General features: G+C 52.9%; 1 protein-coding gene across 2 annotated transcripts in view; it reads left to right on the forward strand.

The window, feature by feature from the left end:
* The first annotated feature begins 676 nt into the window (after positions 1 to 676).
* Positions 677 to 12279, forward strand: part of KIF26A (kinesin family member 26A) — a 103966-nt gene continuing 92363 nt past the window's right edge. The window contains exons 1-2 of one of the 2 annotated variants that reach the window (XM_054200314.1): positions 677 to 826; positions 3276 to 3521. In XM_054200314.1, the coding sequence (XP_054056289.1) occupies positions 692 to 826; positions 3276 to 3521 (381 nt within the window). In that variant the 5' untranslated portion in view covers positions 677 to 691. Of the gene's footprint in view, positions 827 to 2788; positions 3123 to 3275; positions 3522 to 12279 lie in introns of those variants that run through there. The other variant, XM_054200315.1, reaches the window with a different exon arrangement.

Here is a 12279-nt window from a genome sequence, read left to right on the forward strand (position 1 = left end):
TCTTTATTTCTGTGCTTGTCTTTTTCCCCTCTTAAACGGACTTCACTGGCAGCTTTTCCCTCCTTGCGCTCACCCCGGAGGAGGAGGAGAAGGAGGAGGGAAAAAAATAACAACCACCCCACCAACACAGCCACTAAACCCACCCAGCAGTGGATGGGGGGAGGCAGGAGGCTCGCAGTGCGGGCTCCTGGCCAGCGGGCGGTGGGAGCCCCCTCGCTCGGCGAACTGATGGCCGGCGGCGGGGGAGCAGGGCGCTGCCGGCCCCCCGCACCCAGCGCAGCGGCCGCCCCGGCCCCGGCGCCGGCGGGGCGCTGAGCGGGGCCCGCACCCGCGCTCGCTCGTCAGGCAAGGTGCGCTGGAGGGGGGATAAAACGGGAGGGAGAGCGGCGGGGAGAGGCAGAGAGAGGCAGGGAGGCTGGTGGGTCTGCCCGGCTGCTGGCTACCTCGCCCCGGCAGCGCGCATCCTGGCAGATGAAGGAGTAACTCACCCGCGGCTGGCTTTTTTTCTTTTTTTTTTTTCCTTCTTTTTTTAAAGGGGTGGGAGGTGTTTGCTATTTTATCCTTTTTCTTTCTTTCTTTTTTTTTTCTTCTTTTAATTTTTTTTCCTCTGTGTGTGTGTGTGTGTGTGTGTGTGTGTGTATACAAATACATCGCCTCCGCTCAGGGAGCCGGATATTTCCAACCCCAAACTATGGCTTTTCAAAAATCGCCCGATGCCTCCAACGCCACGAGGAAAAACCCCAGCCTGCTGGAGATAGGAGCCTTGTGCTTGGACTCGGAGATCATCTTCGGCTTCACCAGCCACCTCCTGCGGAGGAAAGCCAAGGTAAGGAGACCTTATCCCGGCCCCGGCGGGATGGGGGAGGCCGGGCGGTGTGGGGTGGGGTCCGGCTGCCTGCCCGGTCCCGGGCCGGCTCACGGGAAGGGGATGGAGAAGTTGGCGGTGGGAAGTTGGCGGCGCGGTGCCGGGGCGCGTTTCAGCACCACGAACAGTCCTGGCGGCTCCGCGGAGCGGCGCGGAACAGCGCGGAGCAGCGCGGGGAGGGAGGGACGACGGACCGCGCTGCCCGGCCGGCTCCCGGGGCGACCCCAACTTCAAATGGGGAGTGGGGGCATCGCGTCCCGGTATTTCCAGGAGGTTTTTTTTTTTTTTTTTTTTTTTACTTCATAAGAAAAGGCGGGGGCTCAGCCCAGCAGCGCGGCTCAGCCCCAGCGCCGGACGGGGAGCACGCCCCGGTAACCCGCCCGCCCCGTCCAGCCTGAGACTTGGAGCCGAGGGAGGGTTTTGCAGCCGTTATTCGGACGCATGAAATTTCGGAGCAAGTGTCCGGAGACCTGCAGGGCCCCGGGAAGGCGAGAGAAGGGGGCCGGGGCACAACGACCGAGTGCATGTGTCTGTGCCAGCTCCGCTTCCCCTTCCGGACCCCGGGAGGGGCACACGGCAGCTCCCGGGCAACAGCCCCCTTCCCCTTCCGTCTCTCCTCTTCCCCTCCCCACCCAAACTTTTCTCGGGCTCCAGGCGAACGGTCCGGGCAGGCGGGGGCAGTGGCCGCAGTGCCCCGAGGGGCTCTGCCCGCGGTGCGGGGGCGTCTCAGGGCTGTGCCAGGGGGGCACATGCCCCCCCCCCCCGCCCCGGGGCATGCACCCTTTTTGGGGACACACACACACACACACACGCACACACACACTCTTCAGACACGTGCTGGTGAAAGCCAGGGAAGTTTAAGCCGTGAAAGGTGCCTCTTGGCGGAGTGGACACCCCCCCCCCAATAGGTTTTTCCTCCCTCTTTGTGCTTGGCGCTGCTCACATCCCCGCAGACCCCGCCCCACGGTCCAGTGCCACCAGCACCCACCCCCGCTGGGTGGCGGGGAAGGAGACAGACAAGGAGCCGCGTTTGCCATCGCCGGGGGAAGCCACCGCCGCCGCCTCCCCCGCCGGGTGCCGGCTCCGTCCCGAGTGGGACCGGGGGCTCACGAGTGCAGCCCCGCGGCGGCGCCGGCAGGTGGCGCTCTGGTCACAGGGACGGCGCCGGGGCCGCTTCGCAGCGCCCGGGCACGTCCCGGCCCGGCCCCTGCCCACCGCCGCGGGGGCAACGGGACCGGGCAGCCCGGGGGGGTGGGGTGGGTGTCATGACAGACAGCGGCGCGTATCGCTTTCTCTGGAGGGTGGGGGTGGGGAACCTACAAAAAAAAAAAAAAAAAAGAAAAGTGCTAAATATACAAGCAGAAGCGGCAGCCAAGTAGACAATTAGCTGCGAACGTTAATTTCTCCATCTGTCAGGTCAATTTTCGCATGTAGGAACATCCCATCGCGCCCGCCGAGCGGCTGGGGAGCCGGCCCCGGGGGAAGCTGTGCCCCGCAGCACCGCGCATCTGCCCGCGGAGGGGGAGAGCACCGCACTCCCACTCCGCGCCCGAGAGCACCAGCGGCGGCGGTGGAGGAGGGGGGAGCAGGCCCGAGCCCCGTTTGCAGCTGCCCGCACCCCCAGCGCCCGCGGCAGGGGCCGCCGCAGCGGTACCGGCACCCTCAGCCCGGCCCTTTTTTCCCCGCTCACGAGGAAATTGGGTGTTGAAGTGTGAAGGCGGCAACTGCGGGAGTGCCCACGCTTTAGTCACACCCGTTTGGGACTATCCCGTAGGGTCACTATAAAATGGCATCTCCCCCCACCCCCCTCCCAAACCCGAACCCCAGCCCGCCCTGGCCGAGCCTCCCCCCCCGCGGCTTACCCCACCCCACCCGCCCCCGCCCAGCCCCTCCTCCCCTGCCCTCCGAGCACTTTTCCAGCTTTTTTTTTCCGACGTGCTCCCGTGCTCCGGGTCCTTCTCCGTGCCGCCGTGGGGAGCTCACTCCGCCTCCGTCTCCTAACCCAAACTTCACTCCCTCCTCAACATGGGAGGCAACATCACCTAGCGCGGCAGCCCGGACGGCGGGGAACGGGCGCGATCACTGTTGGCACCCCCCCGACCCCCGCCCCGCCATGGGCGCCGCGGGCCGGCCGCGCCGCCGGGCACCGCGCCGCCCGCACTAGCGGAGCGGGGCGCGGGGTAGAGGCGCATCCCCCGCTGTCATGATTGCGGCCGCCGGCAGGAAGGGTCTGGGACCTGAGCCCCGGGCGCCGGGGGTAAGTTGTTACAACACTCCTCCCCGCGTTTGGGCTGCCTTTTTTTTTTTCTCCTTTTTCTTTTTTTTCCCCCCGTCTTTTTTTTCCCCGCGAGGGGGGTGGGAGCCGCGTTGCCTCCGCGATCCGCGGCGCTGAGCTCTGCTCTCTCCGCAGGTGGCGGAGGGGAGCGCGGCGCGGGAGCTCTCCGCGCGGAAGAGGCCTCCGACCGCCGCCGAGGAGGAGCGCTGCGCCAGCCGCCCGCCGCCCGAGGGAGCCGGGGCCGCCGCGGGGACCGAGCCGCGGCCGCTGGAGCGGGCGGCGGCCGGGGGCTGGTGCCGGAGCTGCCAGGCCCAGCTGGCCGAGCTGAGGAGGCAAGCGGCGAGGCTGGCCGCCGGCGGCTGCCCGCCCAACGCCCCGCCGGTAAGTTCGCCCACGCCGCCCGTACAGCGCCGAGCACCGCCGGGCGGTAGCGGGAGGCGGCGGGGAGGGGGGTGGGTGGGTGGGGATGGGGGGTGCGGGGGCCGCGGGAGCGGGGTCAGGTGTGCATCCCGTCGGATCTGGGAGGAGAGCGTGACGGCAAAGCCGGTGATTTCCAAGCCGGGAGGGTTCTTCAAAAGTTCAAGGATTTCCCGTCCCGGGCGTTATCAAAAAGCGAAACTGTGCGGCTGGACGCTCCCCCTCTGCTACAGTCACCGCCTGCCAGAAACTGTTACAAAAGATAGTGACTTTGTGGGGAGGAGCGGCGGGAGGCTGCGCGGGTGCCGTCCGGGACGCCGCTGGGTGCAGCCCGGCACCCGGGTACCGAGCGAGCTCCTCATCCCGCTCTCGCTGGCCCCTGACAGCCCGGCTGGGTGACGCCGTTTCGGGGCTGCCGGCTGCGTGCTGCGGCTGGGCTTTGCAGCCCCTTCGTCCTTCCTACGAGAAGCTGCCGGTAGCAGCGGGTCAGCTCCTCCTTCCGAGGAGCCCGTAAAGTGCAGCTTGGGAAGCACACACGCGTGTTTGTGGCGCTGGAGGAAAAGTTTGAGCGGGATGGTTTTGCTGGGATTTGGCTGTCTGGGTGCTTGAGTTGTCCCTCCCTGGCTGATGGGCTCATTCCTGTCCTTAGCGCCACTGGGGCAAGCCGGGGCTGTGGCATTTTCCTCCAGTTTATGCCTCACGGTGGCCCTTCGTATCTAGTAGTGAATGGAGAAAGTGCATGAGCACGCCAGAGGTTTCCTTTCACACATGCGCAGCTTTATTTGCGTGCATCGTAGTTGCCTGCACAGTTTTTCTTTCCGTGTTTGTTTCTGTATATCAGAGGTATTTATTGTTGTCCCTTTTCCTTTAGTGAGGGCACGCAAAACAAAACTTTTAAGAGGTGATACAGGTGAAAAAATACCGGGTCTTGAGACAGAGTCTTGCCTAGGCACCTGAAGAGATCTAAGGATTAGCTGACAGGGCAAATTGCAACAGAAGACCCTGAGATTCAGTTTCAAGGCACACAAAACGTGTGTTGGGTTTTTGATAACATTTGGAAGTAACGTATTGTTTTCTAAACAATGCTTATCTGGATGTTTGCAAGAATAGGGGGGAGGGTCTGAAGAGGAAGCCAAACCCTACTGACCTTCATTTTCATTCAAAGAGTTCCTGTATGATCTACAGAATTCCCATTGAATCTAAATATAGTTTTGTTTGGAAGTGCATTGTGGAGCAGTGTCCGAATGCACAGTGAGGTTTGTATTTTCAGGCCAGATCCAAAGCCCTTTGAAATCAACAGGAGTCTCTCTATTGACTTGCTGGGTTTGGAGCGGGCTCTTATTTCAGCAGTGTAAAAGGTCACGTATCTTATCTCATTGAATTCAGGACTGCTGGACCTTTTGTTTTCTGGATTGCTGCGGACGATGGAAAGAAGTTTAATTTCCCCTTGTGAAGTGGATGCGATAGGCAGCTTGAGCGAGGAGCACATAAACCCCTGTTCCTGTTGTTGGGGTGGGCCTCAGCCCTAAAGAATAGTGTCCTATCTGGGAGTGGATCTCTGTCATGGGGAAAAAAAAAAAAAAGCCACCATTTCAGGAGAGTCAGGGGGCCTTGGCCAGGTGTTCAGGTGAGGAGACCTGTGAGCAAAGGCCTGTTTGTGTGGTCTCGTTCCTGCAAGTCTCGGGGGACTTCCTTGATAAGCACTCGATGATGGGTAAATTAATCCCTCTATTCTGCAGGGTTTCAAAGCACGCCTAGGAACGTAATAAAATAGTAGTCATCACAGTGTCAGAACCTCGACAGACCTGATCACAGAGTAACAGATACCTGGAGATCACTTACTGAGTAGCATACAGTAGTGTTAGATGTTTAATATTTTTTTTAAAAATACATTTTCTAGCCTAAGTCTAGCCTAATTGCAAGCTCAAACCCCCACTAATCCTGGTGTAGTGAGCAGCTCCTCAGGAAGGAAGATGCAATAAACACTCCTACTTACTGCCTTCGGAGTGTGAAGTAGGTTAGCGGGAGATAACAGTCAGGGGTTCGGCGACTCAGCTGCCGTGAATTGGCCTTGCGGTGGGAATCTGATGCAATATGCTGGCAGGTTGAGCACTGTGTAATAATGTTTGTGCCAGAAAGGCAGCTTGCTTGCTTCCCCCCCGCCCCCCATTCCTTTCTTGTTTAATTGTATAACAAGACATCCGAAAAAGCAGCTCCTCTCCGTAAGAGGAGCCCATACAATAAAAGTCCAAAGAGTTTCTCACAAGCTCTTCTAACGTCCTGTCAAACTAAGCGACTACTGGATGAGTAAACACCAGAAGGCTACCGCTCGGAGCATGCTGCTTTCAAAGGATTTACCTCCTTTGCCATAATAATTGAGGGATCTTTCAGCACAGATTCAGAAAGATTTCCACACCTGGTTGAAAACCCTTTGGAAAGGTGGGTGGGTGCCTCGGAGATGAAAGAAGGGCTAGTTTCCTGCTGTTGATATCTTTCCTGATGAAAGAGAGGAGGTGTATTCTCATGCGTGGGGCAGCTGAGGAGGGATTGAATTCACATTAGAATAAAAAGCCAACCTACTGTTTGCAGTCTGCAAGGGATAACAAATCTAATTGCTTGAGAGGGCTATGATTCATCCAGTTTATGTGTTGCTGTCCTTTCAATTAGACGTATTTAAAATATATAAATAATATAAAGTTTCGGTGCTCAGATGATGTGCATTGATTACAGAATACTGTTAGTTGTTTGTGTCTCTTTAAAGTCCTCCAAATCTCTGTGGACAGCTGATAAAAAGATACACCTCTTTGCTTGTGTTAAAACTCTTTAAGAACAAGATTTACTGCACCCCACGCTGTCGATTCCCTTCTTCTTACTGCTGCTGCCTTTACAGTTTGCTGCCACAGTGAGGCCTGTGTGTGAATCAAAGTGTGATTTTTTTTTTTTTTTTTTTTTTTCTCTCCTTTTCTTTCCATCAGGCAAGGAAGGAAACGAGCAAAGTTTAATCTGAAATTATTGCAGGTTAGCATTTTGGTATTGCAGTATCAGCATCAACTGCCGGGTCATATACTGAACTAGAGGAGGATGAAAAAATAAAAAAAGTGCCTTCGTTTATCCCTAATTAAAAGTTTTGTATGTGCCTTGCAGGCTGTGTTCCTGGGGAGCTGGTAATGGGATACAGGAATCTCCTACCTCCAGGGTTCTGGCCGGAGTGGAGAGCAGGTTGTTGTGCCTGGAAGTTGTTGCTGTTGGCAGCTGTGGGGCAAGCCACGGGAAATGAGTTGGTGGTCTCTGTCTCACTCCCACTTGGCAAATAGCCCTGTCACAAAACCACCACCACAATTACCGCTAATTGGCATCACTGTTGGCAGTTTCACAGGAGAGGCTGAGGACTGAATGGGGATGTAGATTAAATTAGTAATAATAATACTTAGCACCTAAAATCTTCACAGGGCTTCACAAATGCTAATTAATTAATTGGGGTGATGCTACCATTCGGTAAACCCGAACAGTGCTGTCATTTCTAAAGCGGTGTATGTCGGAGCGAGGTTTGCGTCTCCGAAAGGAAGGGGAGAGGCTGCGACTGTCCAAGGTGGGAGATGTGCTCCCAAGTGAGAGATGTGCTCCTACAGCCGCATCGCTGTCAGTAAACTCTGCGCTCCCTCTAGCACAGGCAACAGCCTTAAGGCTGTACAGCTCCTGTAAAATGGTTTTAGCTAATCCCTTATGAGCAGAGGAAGCAAGCTCTCTTGGTATGAGGAACGCGCGCGCTGATACAACTACATCCACAGAAGGGTTTTATACTGGTATAAATATTTTGGTCATAGAAAAGTAATAGTCGTATCCAGTTATACTGGAATAAAAGAATTTTTTTATCAGCACTGAAAGGAGGCCAAGATCAGTGGAAGTTCGCTTTGGAAGTGATTAGCATTGAGGATTGGGTTTCTCCCAGCCTAGGGATTCAGACGCCCCATTTCACCTGTCCCCATCCCTACTCACCCTGACCCCTCCCCGGTCTGAGCAGTTGATATGGTACCCACTGCCAGTGCAGGCGGGGGCAGCGTTAAGGGGGACAGAAACACACATATTGTATCGTAGTTTGAGTTCAGCCAAGTTCTTGCTGTCTTAGATTTTGAGAGCTTATTTTCTTCCCTATTTTTTTTTTTATCCCCATGTTGCATTATCCACACCGAGTGTTACATGACGCACACCACTGAACGGCTTCCTGGGGGTTTGAGGGACAAAGGAGCGAGTGTGGGCTCTTTACTGCGGGTGGGATCGACAAAGCTTTTTCTCTGATACCTAGAAAACCCCACTGAGTATTGTCTGTGTTCCCAGTTGACTGGGTAAGCTGTGGTGGGGTACAAAGAGGCACGCTGCCAGCCCTGGTCTGCAGAGAGTCTTGGTGACCAGGACAGGTTGTGCTTTTGGTTGTTAACGAACCATGAATCATTTGAGAGAGCTAAGCAAGTCCTAGCCTGCCGTGTCCTTGGCAGGGCTCTATGGAGAAGAGCCTCCTGTGGGAGGAAGTCTGTCTTTTTCCTTAAAAGGGGGAGGATAGCAGTGGCTGTAGACACACTGTTTGCACCGATGTGTCTCAGCTGTGCCAATGCCAGGCAGCGCTGCTGGATTGAACTCCCACCACACCTGCTGCTGATCAAAGCGACGGTCTCTTGGTACACCTGTATGTGCTGCTGATTGCATCAACTGAAGGGGAGATAGAGAACAAAGTTTGGGGAAGAGCATGCTCTTTCCTGTGGGTTTCTACTGTATGCTAAATAATCCCCACATGTTTCCGTGAGTAGCAGAACTAAGGAAGGATGGTTTGGTGGGATGGATGCTTTGCTCACCTCCTTTTCTCTCCCTGTCCCTCTGTGTTAATCCCAGCTGTTTCCTCCTTGTCCCGGATGACTTGATAAGAGGCAGCGCCTTCTCTGCATCAGCTGGAGCTGCACACATACTATTTGGTTGACAGTAAACTAGTACTCCCCGGCCATCTGGCTTCTGTCAAACAATTAATAACAAGTGGGTCCTGCCCAGCTTCTCCCACTGCCAGTTTGTGGAAGTTGTAGGAACTTGCTCTGAGCCTTTTGCCTCAATTTCAGACCATTTGACAGGTTCAAAAGCTGTTTAGAAGAGCTGGCAGCAAAGGAGGATGGAGAGAAGGGCAATATAGCAGTTCTCATTGCTTTGGAAAACCAGGCTAAGAGGACAAGCATGGGATTGAGGACTGTGGGCTTGATGCATGATGGCCAGCTACGCTTTCGTATTCCCACCTTGGCCACTCTGACAGCACGGTATCAGCAGGGCTAGTAGCAAGCATGATCCCTGGCTGCTGGTACCTGTCTCCTCACTGTTGGGCGCTTTGGGAGCCTGCGCTGCACACGGAGGAGCCTGGGAGAGGGCTCTATGTCCTTAGCGTTCGCCTGCAGGCTCACGCTTCCCTGACAGAACAAGGCTTTGGAGCATGTGGGGACTTCTCTCAACACCTGAGGTGCGCATGGAATAGGCCTAAGCTTTTAGAAGCAACCCCTGACTTTTTGTGGTGGTTTTCTTCCTGTGCCTATTGTTTTCTATTAATGCGTCGGCCCTTTCTACTGAGTGTCACGGTGACCTGGAATTTGAGAGTCCCGGTGATGGTTTAGAAACCCTGTGCTGCGTCTTGGCTAAGTTTGGGCTCCTCTGTTACTGAGGGGCCGCTTTTCATTTCATGGGGGGCCTTTCTGCAACTGGGTTGACATGGATAAGGGGAATTGAGTGGGAGAACTGTCTTCTACAGATTTGCCTCTAGAGGAATTCAATTTTCAGGGCTCTTTACAAGCACTAAATGCACCTTAAGAAGTTCTATATTTAATGTTTCCAAAATGGGTAAGTGGAAAAGTAATGTCATAGTTAATAAATATGAAACTACGGGGCATTTTTTTGTTTTTTCGAGATGCACTTTTAATGTGTAATTTTGCGAGAGAGACTCCTGCAGAGACTTGGCTGTGGAGCGCTTCAGGCTATGAGCTCAGATGTGGGTTTCAGGTACGTGTGCAGTCTAATAATGGGGTTAGTGACAACACTGTGTCAAATGTGTTGACGTGAGCACTTCCCTTGTTCCAGTCACTGCAGTAGTCCCCGTGCTATATGATAGGCCATGGAAACTAATTGTAATGAGTTTGCTTTAGACATTTAGGATTTTCAAGCATGCCCTTTTAAAATACAGGTGAGCGGGATTATCTTGCAGTTCAGATGCCAGAGGCAAGAGACCTTCTTGCTGGGGGATCTGAAGTGGGGGAGCAGGGATTGCACAATTAGCTGAAGGTACTGCAGTCTCCCGGGTAGCTGAGGGTAATTAGTATTGCTCTGTCTCTTTCTCTAGCTAATTCCTTCAGCACCCTGCCCTATTAGGGAAAAGGGAGGAAACACATAAACCATTTCATAATCCCAGGGGGTGGAAAAGAGCATCTGCTTCTAACATCTGAGGTTACTTTGAACCTGTTGAAATATGTAGTAGCTGCTTTATTGTTTTTGCCAAGAGTTTCCACCTACAGTGATCCCAACCTCTGACTTGTTAACAGTGAGGTTGTAGGAGGCCGTAGTCATCCTCCTCTCCCCCAGCCCACAGCAGCTGATAGTGGCTGCTGCTCTGGACCTGACACCACAGGGTATTGGAGCAGGGATGGCTGAAACCACCAAGAGTGTGTGTTTTTTTGTTTTTTTTTTTTTTTTTTTTTTTTTTTCTTCCCCCAAGACCAGGATTGCCTACAGTGTACACAGTTGCTTGCATGGGTCTCCTGCTGCTTGGGTACCCTGCGATAACTGCACTCTGTGGGTCTGAATCCTTTTTCCCCACAGTGAGGATGCTGATGTAGAGAAGAGTCAGTTAGTCCCTGGGTTTTCAGCTGGCTGATGAGCATTTTGTTGTGAAAAGTGAGCAGAGATTTTGCTTCGCCCTGGCTTAGAGGAGGAGAATCTATCCGGAAATGTGTGCGTGTTTTACGGAAGATTTTTCCATGATGATGCTCTTGCCTTTCTCAAAATTGGATTACCTTCAGGAACTAGATCTATTTGGATATTGCTCACATTGAGTGTGGCAGGCAGCTGTCCATTTGGGAGCATTGTATCTTCATTTTTTTTTTATTTACTGGAAATCTATGGAATTTGGTTTGTCTGGATTTGTCTCCCTGTTCTCTGACTTCAGACCTGCAGTTCTGTGGAATAAGTATTTTATACTTATGTGTTCAGTGTATCCTCAAAGGGAAGGCGTCTTCAGGAAGGTGGGAATCTTGTCTCCACCACTGGTAGTGCTCGTGATCAGGAACAGGCTGATTTATTTTACAAGTGTCTACTGATTTTGTATAGTCTTTCAGATGAGTGGCTAACAGGAGGACATTTGGGCCTTACTTTCAGGAGAATCATGCCTCCTGCTCCCTTTGTTAACAGGAGGAACTGTGTCCTGTTTAGACACAGGGCAGGGATGCAACACCTGAATTTAATCCCTAGATCTTTCAGTGACTTTGTGAATTTGGACAAGCTGCTTAATATCCATATGCTTAATTTCTCCTTTGCCCAGCAGAGAGAAAAATCTTCCATCTCTCATCCATTTCCAGCAATATTTTTTTGTTGTTGTGGGGCTTCTTTCTTGCTGTTGGATTGTATGAATGGCATCAAGCATCATTGACTGCTGCTCTTAGTAGGGCTGTCTGGTCCTGTAATATGCATAATAAGGAAGAATACGTAATACCACAGGGACACAGAAGCCAGTGGAGTCTGACCGGCAAATGAACTTTCAGGTCGGGTGTCCCTATGTTGGGGACAGGGGAGAGGGTTCTGGGGCTGGGGTCTCTGCTACAGAAAAAGCCAGGGATTTCAGATAACCATGAAGATGGTAACAGATAGTCCTGAAAATCTGCCGGTTCACCAGGAGGGGAGTGGTGAGGCTGTGTAAAGGGACTGAAGGTGCTGTGGTGTATGTCCAAGCAAAGGGGAGCTTGCTTAAGTAGCAGGTTATCAGATCAGCTCGGGGAGCACAGATTAGAGCTGTACCAGTGCTGTCTAAAAGGGGTTTATCTGCACACTGCTCTGTGCCTCCCTGTGATGAAACTAGAAAGCTGTCTTGTGGAAATGTGATGTGGCCTTGTAGTAAACCGGGAACTCTTTAGTCACTTCAGTCCCTCATACTGCTGTTGAAGTTTATGCCAAAGTGTGTTACTTATTAGTTTTTCGTTAATTTTTTTATTTTATTTTTAAATGGAAAAAAGTAAAATTTTGTAGAGGAACCCAAGAGCAGAGCTTCAAGTGATTATGCCGAGCAAGGGTGGTGGTGGGGATCTGTCACTTTGCAGGAGTGATGTATTCTTCTCTAGGATAAGTTAAAGTTTACACAGTGAGTGTAAACTGGTGTGTAGTTCTTTGGACTGCCTTCTTTGCTTTGAAGCTGCATGAGTTTTTAAGGCGTAGCTGGCAGATGTTCATTTTCATGTTGGAGAAAGAATGTTTAACTGTTATAAATATATCCATCTATTTTAGGCAGCATAATGCCATTGTTGCATGTTTGTTTTATCACTAAGAGTCTGACTGTTGCATGCATCGCCCTAACATACAGTGAATCCATGAAATCTCAGCAATTGCTCACAAAGAGAGGCTTAGGTGCACACAATTATCCTTCTTTCTGAGTCAAGCCTTAAAATCAGTCTTTGATCAGCGTTCCTGGAGTTTGGCAGGCTGCTCTGAGTTTTGG

Source organism: Rissa tridactyla, chromosome 4, assembly GCF_028500815.1.
Source record: "Rissa tridactyla isolate bRisTri1 chromosome 4, bRisTri1.patW.cur.20221130, whole genome shotgun sequence".
NCBI classification, from domain to species: Eukaryota; Metazoa; Chordata; class Aves; order Charadriiformes; family Laridae; genus Rissa; species Rissa tridactyla.